At 44.4% G+C, this 19,752-nt stretch overlaps 1 protein-coding gene across 4 annotated transcripts in view; it reads left to right on the top strand.

Moving 5' to 3' along the window:
- Positions 1-18,406, top strand: part of LOC125453304 (F-box/WD repeat-containing protein 7-like) — a 201,481-nt gene extending 183,075 nt beyond the window's left edge. For all 4 annotated transcript variants that reach the window (XM_048532682.2, XM_059646958.1, XM_048532683.2 and 1 more), the window contains 5 exons: positions 2,442-2,555; positions 4,182-4,363; positions 10,736-10,961; positions 11,925-12,135; positions 17,482-18,406. In XM_048532682.2, coding sequence (XP_048388639.1) covers positions 2,442-2,555; positions 4,182-4,363; positions 10,736-10,961; positions 11,925-12,135; positions 17,482-17,750 — 1,002 coding nt within the window. In that variant the 3' untranslated portion in view covers positions 17,751-18,406. The remainder of the gene's footprint in view (positions 1-2,441; positions 2,556-4,181; positions 4,364-10,735; positions 10,962-11,924; positions 12,136-17,481) is intronic.
- Positions 18,407-19,752: the final 1,346 nt, after the last annotated feature.

The raw sequence follows: 19,752 nt of genomic DNA on the forward strand, positions 1-19,752 counted from the left end.
TCTACTACCGTTGCAGGCAAAGCGTTCCATTCCCTTACTACTCTGAGTAAAGAAACTACCTCTGACATCTGTCCTATATCTTTCACCCCTCAATTTAAAGCTATGCCCCCTCGTGCTCCCCATCACCATCCGAGGAAAAAGGCTCTCCCTATCTAACCCTCTGATTATTTTATATGTTTCAATTAAGTCACCTCTCAACCTTCTTCTCTCTAATGAAAACAGCCTAAAGTCCCTCAGCCTTTCCTCGTAAGACCTTCCCTCCATACCAGGCAACATCCGAGTAAATCTCTGCACCCTTTCCAAAGCTTCCACATCGTTCTTATAATGCGGTGACCAGAACTGTACACAATACTTCAAGTGCGCCCGCACCAGAGTTTTGTACAGCTGCAGCATAACCTCTTGGTTCCGGAACTCGATCCCTCTATTAATAAAAGCTAAAACACTGTATGCCTTCTTAACAGCCCTGTCAACTTGGGTGGCAACTTTCAAGGATCTGTGTACATGGACACCGAGATCTCTCTGCTCATCTAGACTACCAAGAATCTTACCACTTAGCCCAGTACTTTGCCTTCCGGTTACTCCTACCAAAGTGCATCACCTCACACGCTTGTCCGCATTAAACTCCATTTTCCACCTCTCAGCCCAGCTCTGCAGCTTATCTATGTCTCTCTGAAATCTACAGCATCCTTCGTCACTATCCACAACTCCACCGACCTTAGTGTCGTCTGCAAATTTACTAAGCCATCCTTCTACGCCCTCATCCAGGTCATTTATAAAAATGACAAACAGCAGTGGACCCAACACCGAGCCTTGCGGTACACCACTAGTAACTAGTCTCCAGGATGGACATTTCCCATCAACTATCACCCTCTGTCGTCTTTCAGCAAGCCAATTTCCGATCCAAACTGCTATATCTCCCACAATCCCATTCCCATTGCATTTTGTACAATAGCCTACTGTGGGGAACCTTATTGAACGCCTTGCTGAAATATCGAACGCCTTGCAAGAGTTACAATTGTACAGGTGTACACAGTTCTCTGCCCTTCAAAGGGTACTGGCAATGGAATTGATTCAAGAAAGATTCACTAGGCTGCTTCCTGGGTTGAAGTGTTTAACTTATCGAGAACGTCAGAACGGATTAGGCCTTTATTGAGCCTGAGGTAAGTCAGCCATGATCATCATGACTGGCACAGCAGGCTTGAGAGGAAAAATAGCCTACCTAGTCTAATTCTTACGATCTTTCTCATTCAATCACTGCTATTTTTGAATGATTTGATGTAATAGCACAATTAATGCTTTCAGGACTGGGTCAGGTATGTTGTCTGTCAAATGAATTGCATGTGCTTGGACTGGGCAGGCCTGCAAGGGTAGTGTCGTACTAGTTGTGTGTTAGTGGTGAGAATTTGTGGTTATTTTCTTGCACTAGGCCATGAATTGCCCACTGTATTGAATTCATTCCCATCTTGTTCCTCATGAAAAATGGAAAACTTTAATCTCTAGTTCGCTTATCACCGTATCGCAACCAAAGAATTGAAAGCCATAAATGTAAATGATTTGAGATAACTGTGTCCAGGCAAAATGTGACAAGTGCAGATTTATCTTTCTCTTCCTGAGAGAATATGCCTTAAGAGTTCTGATGTGTCAACTAACATCAGTTCCTGTGCTGCTCATTGACAGTGATTCAGTGTAAAAGCTTTCAGACATTATGAAAATACACTATTTTACTACATCCCACCCCTGAAAGTTCACTGAGACAAGTATGATGCGACACTGAACCATAAACCCATGATATGTGAAGTGACAAAGTTTTTTTTTATTTGCAAGCATTCTGCTTTCTTAACTCTGAGGCATTTCTGTATTGGCAGTTATCCTGCTTACTGACCAAAAGCCCACATTAAACTGGTGAATTGTGACTGAGTTGGAGGAGAGTGAGGCTTCCTGTTCCTGTTCGTTACAGCAGTTTTTGTTCTGCCGGACAAGAATTGCTGTGGTTATTGATTGAAAACAATTACCAAGCTGTTAATGATTGAAACGAACTGCTACTAGAGGCAAGTTGGTGAAAAATAGATAAACTGTGTTAATACTGGCCGCCTTTGGGAAATAGATCTCAGTACAGGGACATTTTCAAATACAAAGTGAAGAATGGTAACAGGGAGAGAGAGCATTGCTGTCTTAAAGTGTGATGGACCAAGTGAGTACCATCTGCTTGCCAGTGTTTTCTTGAAGAACTGCAGAGAAACCTGAGACTCAAGAGCAAGGCACAGAAGCTGAATATTATGGCTATGAAATTTTAATCTCAAAATTGACATGAAGGGCAGATAAAGATGTCGGAGTTGACTGCGTTGTGAAATTAAACAGGATGTAAATAATGCTGAAGATATTTAATGTTTGCATTCTATGTTAGTGCTGCTGACTGGTAAATAATCGTTTTGTGTTTTCAGGTGCTGAAAGGTCACGATGATCATGTCATCACTTGCCTGCAATTCTCAGGAAACCGGATTTTAAGTGGTTCAGATGACAACACTCTCAAAGTATGGTCCGCAATAACAGGCGAGGTATGCATCCTGGTGTCTCTCTGGCTTCCCTCAACTTTAGGGACATTTAAGTCGTCATTGGATAAGTATATGGACGTACATGGAATAGTGTAGGTTAGATGGGCTTGAGATCGGTATGACAGGTCGGCACAACATCGAGGGCCGAAGGGCCTGTACTGTGCTGTAATGTTCTATTCTATAAAATCACCCCACCCATGTGCCTCACCTTGTTTGCCCCAACCTCACCCCATCAAAACACCCCAAATACTTGTTTGCCTGCATTGACTACTGTATACACACCTCTGCATGACCCCCACCCCAAAGTTTTGTCTATCTTTTCCACTGCCACCTCCTGCTCATTCTGTCACAGTTGAGTTGCTCAGGTCTACACATGCTTTTTGCTAGTTTTCCAGATTTTCCCCTCAACAAACAGAATTGTGAAACCCTGTTGCAATTTGACTGTTATGTATGGATGGGATCTAGGTGGGCAATCTCACCTTTTCATTCTTCCCAGTGATGTCCGTAGAATGAGGTCATTGTAAACCTGAAGCCACGTCGTACCTGCCCCTCTATCCACAGCCTTGTGGTTTGAGCCAGTTTGTTAGTCACCTCTTGCATTCTTCCAGTGTAGTCTGTAGTCAGCCAATTGTTTAGGCACATGTATTGTTTCAGCAATCTACCTGTAACAAGGAAAGAATGAGGTGATTCTCTTTCCAACCCTGTAAAAAGAAACCTCTTTCCTACACAATGGTCTGTTAACATGAGTTAAATGTTGGTCAGATTGTTGTGTGAAAGTCTTTCTGAATATTTGCTGAGGTGTTAGAGGATTAGGGAGGCAAACCTGAATGCAGAAAATTACCTTAAACCTCCCTTTGAAACAAAAATTGGGAGGATACTGTCGATCTCCCTGGCTGTGCCATTTGTACTGCACACACTGAGATGAAATCCACCCAACCTCGAAACACAGTGCTCTCCAATCAGGCAGGAGTGGTTGAGGGATTGCACTCACTTTAATGCTTTGCTCATCATATTGAAGGGTGTGGTCAGTTGGATGACTGGATTGCAGACTCTGTGATATGTCTGTCTGATTTGCATGTTCAGATAAGTTGAACGTGGAGACGAGACAGCATCATTTCCTTAACATAAATCATTTAATTGCTGTTGTAGTCCCATTCTGTCTATGTTGACTGAGTTAGAGATCTGCAGTTTAATTCCACTCTCCTGCTCTTGATTTCTCACCCTGTACACTAACATGTCAACACATAGGAGCTGGTGTCGGTCATTCAGCTCATTTAGGTACAGTATTTGTTTTAATCGATGTGACAAAGTTTTCTGCCTCTTCACCCTTTCAGGAAGTGTTCTAAAGCCCCACTATCCTGTGGGTGAGGGGGGAAAAAGACTCAACTCTACTTTTGCAGTTAGCAAAATTCATGCACACCCCAATAATTTCCCTGTAAATTGGATGTTCTGCTCTACCACCGAGGAGTGTATTTTGCGAGGCACTGTGGCCTGTTTCATGTGAGCCAATAATTTAAAAACCCTGTTTATAAATACAAGGCTGTTTCTTTGGTTGAGTTTTACTGCTTATTTTCTTCCATGCTGTTCTTGATTGTTTTTAGACCCTGCATTCATTTATTTGTATTGCAGTGCGTGCAGACGCTGGTCGGACACACAGGTGGAGTTTGGTCGTCCCAGATGAGAGGGAATATCGTTATCAGTGGCTCAACAGACCGTACCCTGAAAGTATGGAATGCGGAAACGGGTGAATGCATTCACACGCTTTATGGGCATGCCTCCACTGTACGCTGCATGCATCTCCATGGCAACAAGTAAGGCAACATCTGGATAAATGGTACTCAAAGCAATCTCATATGCAATGCCTGAATAGAAATGTGATGTTGAATGATGGTACTTGCCAGGTTAAGGGGCATTGCTGGCTATTCAGCCAGAGTAGCCTGTGCTAATCCTTTTCTCAGACGTTTTTACATTTCTGCCCTGCAAACCATGTAACCTACCAGGCTCTGACTTCTGAAAATTGCAAAATCATCCCTCTAATTTCACCTTTCATTCTTCTAATGACCCTCAGTATTGTGTCCCTCCCCATTAACGATTCACTAACCTGTCTAAATGATCTTTTGCAATACCTTCCATAGATTTAAAAATATTTGAAATAATCGCACATCCCAACTCCTGTAATTGGACTAGTAACTCATACAATCCCCTTAAGCAGCCTCTTCCAAACCCACAACCACTTCCATCTAGAAGGACGTGGGTAGCATATACATGGGAACACCGCCAACTGTGAGTTCTCTTTCAAGACACTCATCATCCTGACTTGGAAATATATTGCTTTCCTTCATTGTTTGTTGGGTCAAAATCCTGGAATTCTGTCCATCATGATATTGTGGGTCTACCTACATGGACTGCAGCAGCTCAAAAAGGCAACTCACCAACAGCCTCTCGTGCAACCAGGGATGGATAAAAAATTTCACCCAGCCAATGACATCCTTGTCCCCAGAAAGAATAAAAAAAACTGGTCCCGTTTTAAACAAAAGGCCCTTATTGCATTAAGATAGGTTTGTAAAATATTAATCTGTAATGTTGTTTCTTTGAGAGGTTTGACGTTGAGCTGAAATTGTCACTTGTTTGTCAGAGAAAACAGTCGACCTGCTGTCATAAGTTGTAGAATGGTGTAGTAAGAAAGGACATTCTAACCTTGGACCGAAAGTAGCTTCCATCCAATTAGTGCCCCACAACTTTTTATGTATTTAGTTGCCTTTCAAAAATTTTATATTAAATCATCTTTCATCATCCTTTTTAGGCAACATATTTCATGTCATACAGTTCTTTATTTAAAACTCCCCATGTTTATTTTGCCAATTACCTTAAATGTCTGTCCCTGTAGTTACTGACCTTCCTGCAAATGGAAAAATACTATCTCTGTATTTTCTGTGAGGTGATGATTTTGAACACCTCTTAAGTCTCGCCTTCACCATCTATACTCGTAGGAGGATGCTACCTTCACCCTCTATGCAGCAATGAAGAAACTCAGCCCTGCTATGCTTCTGGTAAATAAATTTCCGCTTGCTTTCTCCTCTGTTCAGTTTCCTCCCAAGCAAAATAAAGCCTAACAAATTAGTTGTATTAAAATGTTTTGAGATTTGCAAGAAGCTGGTGCCTGGAGGCTATCTGTATATATGCTTTTGATTGAATAGTTGGACATGAGGTCCTGAAAGCTGCATCCTTCCAGTTTCTCGATTAAGATATATTACAAAAACACTTAATGTGGTTTTTTCCTTCTAATCAGAATATTCATTCCAACTGAATCAATGTTGAAAGCTAAAAGCAGTGTTCTGGGAGGTAATATTGATCTGATGTCAAGCCTCCCAGACAGTTGTGTCTCAATCTGTCCTGTTTCCTGTTTGTTTTATCTGTGGACCAAGGAAAGGAGCCTTTGAATCCAAGTTGCCTGCTTGTCTCTCCTTAAGCTGGCACTTGAAACACATTAAAGTCTTTTATGTAGAGGTCAACAGCACAGAAAAAGGCCCTTCAGTCTATTATGTCTGTGCTGGTCAAAAGCAACCACCTAACTATTCTAATCCTATTTTCAAACACTTGGCCCGTAGCTTTGTATGCCTTGGCGTAGCAAGTCTGCATCTAAATACTTCAGAGCAATGAGAGTTTCTGCCTCGAGCACCCTTACAGGCATCCTCTGTAATCCACTACAAAGCTGAAATGTGAGCTCATTTTATAAGTGTAAAGCTACTTTAGAAGTGAAATTGCTGTAAAACAAATGCTCTGTACGGTTTTGTCAGTGGAATAGGTGAGTGACTGTAGTTAGGACCAAGGTGGCAGAAAGCACACACTCTCATCTTGCTATTCCGTGGGTTGCAACATCATCCAAAAATACTTCCTCAAGTTACTGAGTTGACCAGTTAAATAACTTCTCCAAATCTGTTTTTAAGGAGCAAAAATCTATCAACTCAGTTTCAGGTACGGCCATTGATTTGCTATTGATGTAAAACTTAGTTCAATAAAGTTTCCACAATTGAATACTGTATTAAATATTCTGGCTGATGTGAAGTCACATCACACAGCATTCTTGCAAACACAGCTTGCTCAGAAAACAGTGCCGAGATTTTTCTTTGATCACTCTGAAAACCATGAATAGGCTTTGTCTGAACTTTGCAAGACGGTTTTCTGAGTAGACAAGAGGAAGATCAGCGAGACAACTTGTTCTTGGGTTTTGCTTAAACTCAAGTTGTTCTGGAGCTTCCCTCCAACTGAACCTGATGACACAAAAATGTCTGTAGGCTAATCGTTGTTTAAAGCAGTTCCAGGAGAGTTGTGGCCGAGCACATATCACCAGTCAGTTGAATATGCAGGCAGCTTTTTCAAAACAAAATTCCATTGTTCACTTAACTTTGGAAGAACTGTCCAAACTTAGTCTAAAACAATTTTCCACAATCCTTCATAGCTGAAGCCTTCCAAGCAATATTAGATATGGGTGTAAGTTTGCTCGCTGAGCTGGAAGGTTCGTTTTCAGACGTTTCGTCACCATTCTACGTAACATCATCAGTGAGCCTCCGGTGAAGCGCTGGTGTTATGTCCCGCTTTCTATTTATCTGTTTGGGTTTCCTTGGGTTGGTGATGTCATTTCCTGCATTGGTGATGTCATTTCCTGTTCTTTTTCTCAGGGGATGGTAGATTGGTTCCAAATCAATGTGTTTGTTGATGGAGTTCCGGTTGGAATGCCATGCTTCTAGGAATTCTCGTGCGTGTCTCTGTTTGGCTTGTCCTAGGACGGATGTGTTGTCCCAATCAAAGTGGTGTCCTTCCTCATCTGTATGTAAGGATACGAGTGATAGTGGATCATGTCGTTTTGTGGCTAGTTGATGTTCATGTATCCTGGTGGCTAGCTTTCTGCCAGTTTGTCCAATGTAGTGTTTGTCACAGTTCTTGCAAGGTATTTCGTAAATGACATTCGTTTTGCTTGTTGTCTGTATAGTGTCTTTTAAGTTCATTAGCTGCTGTTTTAGTGTATTGGTGGGTTTGTGGGCTACCATGATGCCAAGAGGTCTGAGTAGTCTGGCAGTCATTTCCGAGATGTCTTTGATGTAGGGGGTAGTGGTAATGGTTTTTGGGCACGTTTTGTCTGTTTGTTGGGGTTTGTTGCTGAGAAATCAGCGGACTGTGTTCATTGGGTACCCGTTCTTTTTGAATATGCTGTATAGGTGATTTTCTTCTGCTCTTCGTAGTCCCTCTGTGCTGCAGTGTGAGATGGCTCATTGAAATAATGTTCTAATGCAGCTTTGTTCGTGGGTGTTGGGACGGTTACTTCTGTAGTCCAGTATTTGGTCCGTATGTGTTGTTTTCCTGTAGACACTGGTTTGAAGTTCCCCATTGACTGTTCAAAACCTAAACACACAAATAGAAAGCGGGACATAACACAGCGCTTCACCGGAGGCTCACTGATGATGTTACCCAGAATGGTGACAAAAGGTCTGAAAACGAACCTTCCAGCTCAGCGAGCAAACTTACATCCAGAATCTCAACCTGAGCTACAAATCTTCTCAAAACTCGCTAATATTAGATATAAAGCAAGCTTATAACACTGCCATTGATATCACAGGAACAATTGACTAAGTGTGCCATCAAGAGACTGAGCAAAACTGGAGTAATTGAGAATCAGGAGAAGGTATGCATGAGTTGCAGTCATATCGAACACAAAGGACAATTATCCCCACTCCAGGACATCTCTGCAAGGGTTCCTCAGGACTAAGTGCCAACCATCTTCAGCTGCTTCATCAATGACCTTCCCTCCATCATAGGGTCAAAAGTGGGGATGTTCTCTTGATGATTGAACAATGTTCAGCAGTATTTGCAACTCCCCAGGTACTGAAGTCGTCCATAATCAAATGTCACAAGATGTGGCCTGTATCCAGCCTTGGGCTGACAAGTGGCAAGTAACATTCATGCCACACAAATGCCAGGCTGTTAGCATCACTGGATCCTCCAGTATCAACATTCTGGGTTTACCATTGACCAGAAGTTCAACTAGACTCACCACATAAACTCAATGGTTACAAGAGCAGGTCAGAGGCTAGGAATACTGCAGCCAGTAACTCACCACCTCACTTCTCAAAGCCTGTCTACTATCTACAAGGCACAAGTCAGGAGTGTGATGGAGTACTCTGCACTTGCCTGGATGGGTGCAGCCCCAACAACACTCAAGAAGCTTGACCCCATCCAGGACAAAGCGGTCTGTTTGATTGGCACTAGATCCACAAAGCATCTGATCAGAGGTATAGATAGAGTGGTTAGCCAGAGACTTTTTCCCAGGGTGGAGGTAGCTGTTACGAGGGGACGTAGTTTAAAGTGAGTGAGGTAGATATAGGGGAGACGTCAGAGGTAGGTTCTTTACTCTGAGAGTGGTAGCGGTGTGGACTGCATTGCCAGAGAGGGTAGTGGAGTCGGCCTCATTAGGGGCATTTAAGTAGCTGTTGGACAGGTATATGGATGATAGTGTAAGGTAGGGGTGCAGGTTAGATAGACCTTAGGTTTAGGGTAAAAGTTCGGCACAACATCTTTTGCCAAAGGGCCTGGCCTGTGCTGTGCTGTGCTGTACTGTTCTATCCATTCCCTCCTCCACTGCCGCTCAATAGCAGCAGTGTGTACTGTCTACAAGATGCACTGCAGAAATTCACCAAAGATCCTCAGACAGCACCTTCCAAACTGATGACTGCTTTCATCTAGAAGGACAATATGGAAATACCACCCCCTGCAAGTTCCCTCTAAGCCACTCACCATTCTGTCCTTTCACTGTCGCTCGGTCAAAATCCTGGAATTCCCTCCCTAATGGCATTGTGGCTCTGCACAGCAGGAGGACTGCAGCAGTTCAAGGCAGCAGCTCATCACCACCTTGTATTGTACACTATGTTCAGCATCATTCACAACTGTGTGTGAATTCACAAATTCACACTTCCCCTCAGTGCCAGGAACCTGGGTTCAATTCCACCCTCGGGTGACTGTGTGGAGTTTGCAGGCCATGTTGAGATGCAGCATTACCTGGATAATATTCAATCTTGGCTACCAAGCAAGTTACAGTTGAAAGTAGTACCTTAAAGGATCAAGATAGCGACACCAGGGGTCATCACCATCTGCAAGTTCCCTTCTGAGATGCATACCATCCTGACTTGTAACAATATCGTTGTTACTTTGTCTCTGGACTAAAATCATGGAATCTCCTTACTACAACACCGTGATGTGTCTGTGGCACAGGAACTGTAGTGCTTTAAGAAGCTATCATAACATCACCTTCTCGTGGGCAACTGGAGATGGGCAGTAAATGTTGTCTTTGAAAACAGTGCTTGCATCCCATGAGCCAAAAAAAATTAAGTACAGCAATGATTTAATGAGGCTGAAACACACTCAGCCCTGTCACAATTGTGCATGTTAATGTTCTAACCTGCAACTTTTTTTTATTAAAAACCAACTCATGCGAACACCGTGATAATAAAATGTGAGGCTGGATGAACACAGCGGGCCCATCCAGCCTCACATTTTATTATCTTGGATTCTCCAGCATCTGCAGTTCCCATTATCACATGCCAACACCGTATTCACTCACTTTAAAGCACCCTAAATCTGATCATCAGTTGCAGTCAGTTTGCTCAGGGTTTGGTCCAAAATCTCAAATGGTTTATAGTTATTCAGGGTTTGTTATTATTCTCTAATGAAACCAAACAGTTCCTTTGTTTAAAGTGAAGTTTGTGAGGGATTATCTGTAACACAAACACATCTGCATGTGTTGTTCGTGTATCAGTAATTTTTTTTAAGGTTTAGCATTCTTCACTTTTCCATCTGAAGGAGAATTTTGATTAAAATTCTTCAGATCTAGCCTAAGATCCTTAACTCTTCAGCAGTAAACATAAGGTTGAAATGTACAGTATTTAACTCTGCTCATGAACTGTGACCAGGTACACAACTCAGGATCTTGGATTTTTTTTTGGTAAAGAGACTTTGATGTGATATAATTGAAAGAGAGTCTGTCCAGGGCACTTCTGTCACGTTAGCTATGGAGAGACAAATGTGTTGGAGTTTTTGTGTTGTAACATGGGCATGGGGACAACACTAGCTGCAAAGGTGATCTGGAGAGCTGCAGCTGAAGAATCCTAATGCTTATTGTGTCTTTTCTACAGGGTGGTGAGTGGGTCAAGAGATGCGACACTCCGAGTGTGGGACATAGACACTGGCCGATGCCTGCATACGTTATTGGGACACGTAGCTGCAGTGAGATGTGTACAGTACGATGGGAAGAGGGTTGTGAGTGGTGCTTACGATTACACAGTAAAGGTGTGGGATCCAGAAACTGAAGCTTGTGTGCACACTCTTCAGGGTCACACCAACAGGGTCTACTCACTTCAGGTAAATATAATGTTCTGTCAATATCTGTTTGTTCAATTCTGTTGATCACCATATATCAACTGTACTTGCGTGCCGGTAATCTATTGGGTCAGCCACAAGCCTGTCTGGGGCAATGCACAAAACCTTTTTAGAATTCCTTAGAAGGACCATGTTGGGAGCCTGGGAAACGAGGTTGAAGAAGTTGCTAAGGAGCAGAGTTGTTGGAGCATCTGATGGAGTGCAGACTGATTACTGACCATAAAGAATTCCTTTACTGTTCTACACCAGTGCTAATGTTAGGACGCAGTAAAATTGTTTATCTGCTCTGTTTTGGAGTTCGTTAGGGTGGCATGGTGGCACAGTGGCTAGCACTGCTACCTCTCAGTGCCAGGAATCTGGGTTCAGTTCCACCCTTGGGTGACTGTGTTGAGTTTGCACATTCTCCCCGAGTCTGCATAGTTTTCCTTTGGGTGCTCCAGTTTCCCTTCTCAGTCCAGAGATGTGCAGGTTAGGTGGACTGGCCATGCTAAATTGCCCATAGTGTCAAGGGGTGTGAAAGTTAGGGGGATTAGCCATGGGCAATGCAGAGAAAAAGGTAGAGGAATGAGCCTGGGTGGGATGCTGTTTGGAGGGTCAGTGTGGACTTGTTAGGGAAGTTGGCCTTTTCCACACTGTAGGGATTCTATGATTTCTGTGACTTATCATGCATTCTCCAGACGTTGTAACTTTAGAAATTTGCTATTTCCAAAACAGGATCCGACACCTGTTTGAAGTGAAAGTATCTCATGTAATTGTTTGGAAGAAACCCGAAGGACAAAATGTCAACTGATGTGTTGGTGAATAATGCTATAGAACACAGCAGCCTGCTGATAGTATGTTGTAGAGGTTATTGTGCCCTAACTCTCCTAATATTCTGTCGGTCTGTCTTTCTCTCCTCTTGTTTGAGGTGGTAAAGTCTGTATGTTCTGTTTTTGTTTTGCGCAGTATGATGGTGTCCACATTGTTAGTGGCTCCCTAGACACTTCGATACGAGTGTGGGATGCAGAAAATGGGAACTGTTTGCACACTTTAATGGGGCACCAGTCTCTGACGAGTGGCATGGAACTGAAGGATAACATCCTGGTATCTGGGAATGCAGACTCCACAGTGAAAATCTGGGATATCAAGACAGGTCAATGTTTGCAGACTTTACAAGGTGAGATTGAGAGTTTGAATCAGTTTGAAGGATAAGGGGCTGGCCAGTCTTCCCAGACAGACTGCTCTGGCTGATTCATTTTATCGTGCTTGCCCCCCTGGGCTGATGTCTGAATCACTGAACTGCATTCACCTTTGGAGAAGGAGGCCTTTTGACAGTGCTCCCTGATACAGGAGTTTTGTACACAGCATTAGAAATTTGCAGTTCATGTCCCACAAAAATTTTTATAAATGATGACTTTTGGCTAAAATGAAACTTGATACAATATCATAAATCCCAACAGGTCTCCTGATGCTAATCTGAGGAGACAACCTGCCATCAATGTCCAGCCTGGTTTTTATTTTGCTGCTGTTTTATTTTGTGTTGGTTTGCACTCTCGAGGTGAGCAGCCACTGCCACTGTTAATATGGCAAAAATCTGAAGAATAATTTAAAGGAATGAAAGATCTGTTTTGTGGATGTCAGCAGTAAATTCCGTCTTACAACAGGCTGAAGTGGTGGTCAGAAGCTGTGATTATCGCTGCCACTGAGAGTGAAGCTGTTCACCATTCTGAGCTGCCTTGGTTGAACTGCACAGTTTCAAAGCTAGCTTCAGCTGCTGTTGAAGACATCACCTAGTGAAGGAGAATAAGTGATACACCTTGCACATCACTGAACACTGGTTTGATCCGAATGCGACAGTAAATGGGCAATGAAGTAGTAATCAGGAGTATGTAGGAAGCTGGAGAGCATGATTTCTGACTTTGAGTTGAAGTAAGTTATTGCATTTGTAGTCTCTTTGCTGTAACAAAAACAGTGTTCCCCTGTCGTTCTAGTATTACTGTAGGTAACATACAGAATGGCTCCACTGGCCTTCCGAATTCTGAGAGACTGTCAGTCTGACCTGAAAGAGAAACTCTGTGCTTCATGTTGGACCAGGATGTATCCATTGATTTGGGACAGATTACAGTACAGTACAAACCCCAACCCAAATAAAAAATATCTCATCAGAATGTTGACATTATCTGTTGCCAAATAAAAGCCAAGGGAACTTCGGATGCTGGAAATCAGAAACTAAAACAGAAGTTGCTGGAAAAGCTCAGCAGGTCTGGCAGCATCTGTGAAGAGAAATCAGAGTTAACGTATCGAGTCCAGTGACCCTTTCTCGGAACTGGGGAATGGTCACCAGACCTGGAATGTTAACTCAGATTTTTCTTCACAGATACTGCCAGACTTGCAGAGCTTATCCAGCAACTTCTGTTTCTATTATCTGATGCTAGGCTGGGATGTCCCCTTTACATCTCATGGGCTGACTCTCTCTCTTTATTTGGCAATAAAGTAATGACTCAAATTCTGGCAGGTAAAGGCCAGAATGTACATATTGGGAAGCATTAATAATATGCAACACAGTCATTTAACTAATTGCATTGTTTTAAGTTCCTAATGTTCACAAGTTGTACTTGAAAAACAGTTCTGATAGGTCCCTTAATGGTTGTTTATTTACTGAAAATGCAGCATGAGTAACTAAACCTTTAGTATATTCACTAATCTTAGCAAACAACTAAGCCAATATAAGGATAATTGTACAGAACAGAAGGAGGTCATTTGACTCACTATATCCATACTAACTCCTGAAAGAGCCACCCAACTAGTCCCACTTTTCAGCCCTATCTCCATTGACCACTAACTTAGCTTTATAATATATACACAGCTCTGTTTTGAAGCCTCTTGAGGAGTCCATCTTCACCACTCTCGAGCAGAATATTCCAAATCCTAACAGCTCTCTCAGTGAATGTGAGGCTGGATGAACACAGCAGGCCAAGCAGCATCTCAGGAGCACAAAAGCTGACGTTTCGGGCCTAGACCCTTCATCAGAGAGGGGGATGGGGAGAAGGAACTGGAATAAATAGGGAGAGAGGGGGAGGCGGACCGAAGATGGAGAGTAAAGAAGATAGGTGGAGAGAGTATAGGTGGGGAGGTAGGGAGGGGATAGGTCAGTCCAGGGAAGACGGACAGGTCAAGGAGGTGGGATGAGGTTAGTAGGTAGCTGGGGGTGCGGCTTGGGGTGGGAGGAAGGGATGGGTGAGAGGAAGAACCGGTTAGGGAGGCAGAGACAGGTTGGTCTGGTTTTGGGATGCAGTGGGTTGAGGGGGAAGAGCTGGGCTGGTTGTGTGGTGCAGTGGGGGGAGGGGATGAACTGGGCTGGTTTAGGGATGCAGTAGGGGAAGGGGAGATTTTGAAACTGGTGAAGTCCACATTGATACCATATGGCTGCAGGGTTCCCAGGCGGAGTATGAGTTGCTGTTCCTGCAACCTTCGGGTGGCATCATTGTGGCACTGCAGGAGGCCCATGATGGACATGTCATCTAGAGAATGGGAGGGGGAGTGGAAATGGTTTGCGACTGGGAAGTGCAGTTGTTTGTTGCGAACTGAGCGGAGGTGTTCTGCAAAGCGGTCCCCAAGCCTCCGCTTGGTTACCCCAATGTAGAGGAAGCCGCACCGGGTACAGCGGATGCAGTATACCACATTGGCAGATGTGCAGGTGAACCTCTGCTTAATGTGGAATGTCATCTTGCGGCCTGGGATAGGGGTGAGGGAGATGTGTCGGAGGATGATGCGTTGTATCCGGAGGTTGGTAGGTTGGTGTGTGAGAACGAGGGGGATCCTCTTTGGGTGGTTGTGGCGGGGGCGGGGTGTGAGGGATGTGTTGCGGGAAATACGGAAGATGCGGTCAAGGGCGTTCTCGATCACTGTGGGGGGAAAGTTGCGGTCCTTAAAGAACTTGGACATCTGGGATGTGCGGGAGTGGAATGTCTTATCGTGGGAGCAGATGCGGCGGAGGGGGAGGAATTGGGAATAGGGGATGGAATTTTTGCAGGAGGGTGGGTGGGAGGAGGTGTATTCTAGGTAGCTGTGGGAGTCGGTGGGCTTGAAATGGACATCAGTTACAAGCTGGTTGCGTGAGATGGAGACTGAGAGGTCCAGGAAGGTGAGGGATGTGCTGGAGATGGCCCAGGTGAACTGAAGGTTGGGGTGGAAGGTGTTGGTGAAGTGGATGAACTGTTCGAGCTCCTCTGGGGAGCAAGAGGCGGCGCCGATACAGTCATCAATGTACCGGAGGAAGAGGTGGGGTTTGGGGCCTGTGTAGGTGCGGAAGAGGGACTGTTCCATGTAACCTACAAAGAGGCAGGCATAGCTGGGGCCCATGCGGGTGCCCATGGCCACCCCCTTAGTCTGTAGGAAGTGGGAGGAGTCAAAAGAGAAGTTGTTGAGTGTGAGGACGAGTTCAGGACGAATTCTCCAGCATCTGCAGTTCCCATTAGCTCTCTCAGTGAAGACACTTCTCTTTATCTAACTCTTGGCTCTTGCTGACAATCCTGCAATTATGACCCCTAGTTACTGACATACCAGTTAGTGCAAACAAAAGAGTCTTCGACAACTTAAAAGTTAGTAATGACAATACAACATTTTTAATTCCCCTCATGGGATGTGGATGTCACTGGCTGGGCCAGTATATTATTGCTTATGGTTTTTGCCCTTGAGAAGGTTCTAGTGAGTTTCTGCCCTGACCTGCTGCTGCCTATTTACATAGAAAACAGGAGCATGAATAGACTATTCATTCCTTCCAGTCGTTGTTCCATTCAGTATGATTGTGGCTGATCCTCCATCTCAGTGCAATTTCCACTTTCTCCCCTCATCATAGAGTCACACAGCATAGAAACCAACCCTTCAGTCCACCTCATCATGCACTACCTACCCTCTGTGAGAAAAAGATATATCTCAGCTCCTTTCCAAATCTTCTCCTCTTGCCTTAAACCTATTCCCTCCAGTTTCCTTTGACTCCTTCAGCCCTTAAAACTATATCTAAGTGCTCCTTGACAACATTGTGTTTTGGCCTCAACTGCTTTCTGTGGCAGAGAATTCCGCTGTGCCCACCACCAAATATAGAAAGTAGCAGGGGGGGTATTTTGCCCCCTCAAGCCTGCTCTGCCGTTCATTATGATATTGGCTGATCATCACATTCAGTGCTGTAATCCCACTCTTCCCCATACCCCCTGATCCCTTCAGCCACGAGAGCTATTATCAGTCTCCTCCTTGAAAGTGTGCACAAGGCTTTGGTCTCAATATTTTTTGTAGTAGTGAATTCCATAGGCTCACCACACTTGGAATGAAAGAACTCTCCTCATCTTAATCCTAAAAGGTTGTCCTTAGACTGTGTCCCCGGTTCTGGACTCCTCTACATCAGGAACATCCTTCCTGCATCTAACCTGTCCAGTCCTCTTAGAATTTTATAGGATTCTGAGATGACCCTTCATCCTTAAAACTTCAGTGAATACAATCTCAAATGACTCAATCTGTTCTTGTGCATCAATCCTGGCTTCCCAGGAATTAATATGACAAACTTTTGCTACAGTCCCATGTGTAGCAAGAACATATTTCCTTAGATAAGGAGACCACACCTGCACCATGTTTTTACGTTTGTACAGACCTACCTTTTGATCTACTTTGGACATAATTGTAGGACATCTATTTAGGTAATGCTGCATATGTTTTTACTTTGAGCGTATATGTCCCTCTTCAGACACCACCACACTTGTGCTCGCTGTCATGCACGTATGCTGGTATCTTGCCCCATTTCGCACTCTCATCCCCTTGCACGGGCTCACTCTCCCTGTCACTAAAAGGTGGCACGGTGGCTCAGTAGTTAAGGAACTCTGGTTTAATTCCACCCTCGAGTGAGTGTCTGTGTGGAATTTGCACATTCTCCCTGTGTCTATGTGTGTTTCCTCCGGATGCTCCGGTTTCCTCCCACAGTCCAAAAGTGTGCAGATTAGGTGGATTGGCCATGCTAAATTGCCCATTGTGTTCAGGGAGGTGTAAATTAGGTGGGTTATTGGGGTGGGGGGGGGGGGTGGTGGGTGGTGTCTGGGTGGGATGCTTTGAGGGCAATAGGGACTTGTTGGGCTGAAGGGCTTGTTACCACACAGTAGGGATTCTATGATATGATACGAATTCACAAACCCTTTCTGTCGCCATCTCTTCCAACTCCGCCCCAACTCCTCCCTTCCCTGCCTGCCCTGTCCCAGTCTCACCCCTTTGACGAGGGAAACCAGATTTGTGTGGCAGCCTATCCACTACAGTGGAGATCAGCACAGCCTGAAATCCCAATGCACTGACTGCACAACACAACCGAGCTCTGTAGACACACTTTGCACAAGATTAACTCCTCTGACTACACAGCAGGGCAAAATGCCTGAGGCAACGTGTCCTTGTGCTTTTGCACCTTCCCTAGGTCTGCACCCTGGTTGGCTAAAAAATGATTGAGATATAAACCCAGTCCTTTTTGTATTTTGTTTCCCCATTACAGGTCCAAACAAACACCAGAGTGCTGTCACATGCCTGCAGTTCATCCAGAAGTTTGTGGTCACCAGCTCTGATGATGGGACAGTGAAACTGTGGGACCTCAAAACTGGTGAATTCATTCGTAACCTGGTGGCACTTGAGAGTGGAGGCAGTGGTGGTGTGGTTTGGAGACTCAGAGCCTCCAAAACGAAACTCATTTGTGCTGTGGGCAGTCGGAACGGAACAGAGGAGACAAAACTGCTGGTCCTAGATTTTGACGTTGATATGAAATGAGCTGGCCTTGGCTGAGAGGTGTGTTGCCACTCGTGTCTGCTCACTCACTGGGCCTAGCATGGCCAGCAATCTGCAATCAAACTCCATGCAATCCATTCCAATTTGCCAAAGAAGACTTGACCTTATGGGGAAAATGGGAGGGTGATCTGCAGTAGCAGTGGAACGGTGAAGGCAGGTGCTGCTTTTACAAACCTGCAGCACTCGACAGGCTGGGAGTGATTTGAGAAAGATTTAAAGCACCTTATAACTGAGCCATCACAGGGGCATCCATCTCTGATGATGACGAGACACTTGGAGACACTTTAAAAAGACTTGCCAAAATTGTTAGTAACAGAAACCTGTACATAAAATGGATATATCTGTATATTATATAAATGTGTATCTATGCGAATGAATGAAATGAGCATCCTTAACTACATGTCTATATATTGAACTTGGGTAATGGGGGGAAACTAATCTATATGTGCGTGTGTGTGTTTGAGAGAGAGAGACACAGAGGGAGGGAGAGAGAATGGTGCTAAACAGTCCTGAGTGCGTGTGCTAGTGTGTAAGTGTGCTAGTGTGTAAGGTTTTCACTGTCATGAGGCTACAAAGACAGCCCTGTTGTATATTGTACAAAATGTATGGGTTTTTTGGGGGGGGGCGGGCAGTGTGGGAACAACAGCATTAAGCTGTAAATGCTGAACTTTTTTTAAAAAAACAACAATAAAATGTTTGAAATACAGTGGTTTGTGCTCCGAGCTAGCCACATAAAGTCACGGATTGGATTAGATTAGATTCCCTACAATGTGGAAACAGGCCCTTTGGCCCAACAAGTCCACACCGCCCTTCGAACCATACTACCCAGACCCATCCCCCCATTACCCCCACACCCTGAACACTATGGGCAATTTAGCATGGCCAATCCACTTAACCTGCACATCTTTGGACTGTGGGAGGAAACCCACGCAGACACGGGGAGAATGTGCAAACTCTGCACAGACAGTCACCCGAGGCTGGAATCGAACCTGGGTCCCTGGTGCTATGAGGCTGCAGTGCTGCCGCAAAGAAGTGTAGCATGGAAACAGACCTTTTGGTCCAACTCATCCATGCCGACCACATTCCCTAAATAAATCTTGTCCCACTTGCCAGCAGATGGCCCATATCCCTCTAAACCCTTCCTATTCGTGCACCTATCCAGATTCCTTTCAAATGTTGTAATTGTACCAGCCTCCACCACTTCCTCTGGCAGCTCATGCGCACACCACCTCCTGCATGAAAAAGTTGCCCCTTAGGCCCCTTTTAAATCTTTCCCCTCTCACCTTAAACCTATGCCCCTCTAGTTTTTGACTCCAAAGACCCTGTCTGATTACCCTATCCATGACCTCTATAATGTCACCCCTTAGCCTATTCAGCCTCTCCCTGTAGCTGAAACCCTCCAGCTCTTCCTCACAACATCCTTCCTGTAGCAGGAAGACCAGCATTCCAAAAGCGGCCTAACTATTGTCCTGTACAGCTGCAACATGACATTGAAATTCCGAGACTCAGTGCACTGACCAGTAAAGGCAAGTATACCATTGCTGCTTTCACTGTCCTGTCTACCTACAACTCCACTTTCAAGGAACTATGAGCCCTGCATTCTAAGGTCTCTGTTCAACAATGTTCCTCAGGATCTTAGAATTAAGTGTACAAGTCTTGCCTGATTTGCCTTTCCAAAATGCAGAACCTCACATTTATCTAAATTAAACTCCATTTGCCACTCCTCAGCCCTTTGGCCCATCTGATCCAGATTCTGTTGCACCCTGAGGTAACATTTGTTGCTGTCCATTATACCTCCAATTCTTGTGTCATCGGCCATCTTACCAACCATACTTCCTATGTTTGCATCCAAATGATTTGTACAAATGACAAAAAGTGGTGGAGCCAGCACCGATCCTTGGGGCACACTGCTCGTTACAGGTATCTAAATGGCTCGCTCTCCCTGTATTCCCTGTGATCTAACTTTGCTGACCAGTCTACAATG

This window comes from Stegostoma tigrinum, chromosome 6 (genome assembly GCF_030684315.1).
Source record: "Stegostoma tigrinum isolate sSteTig4 chromosome 6, sSteTig4.hap1, whole genome shotgun sequence".
NCBI lineage: Eukaryota > Metazoa > Chordata > Chondrichthyes > Orectolobiformes > Stegostomatidae > Stegostoma > Stegostoma tigrinum.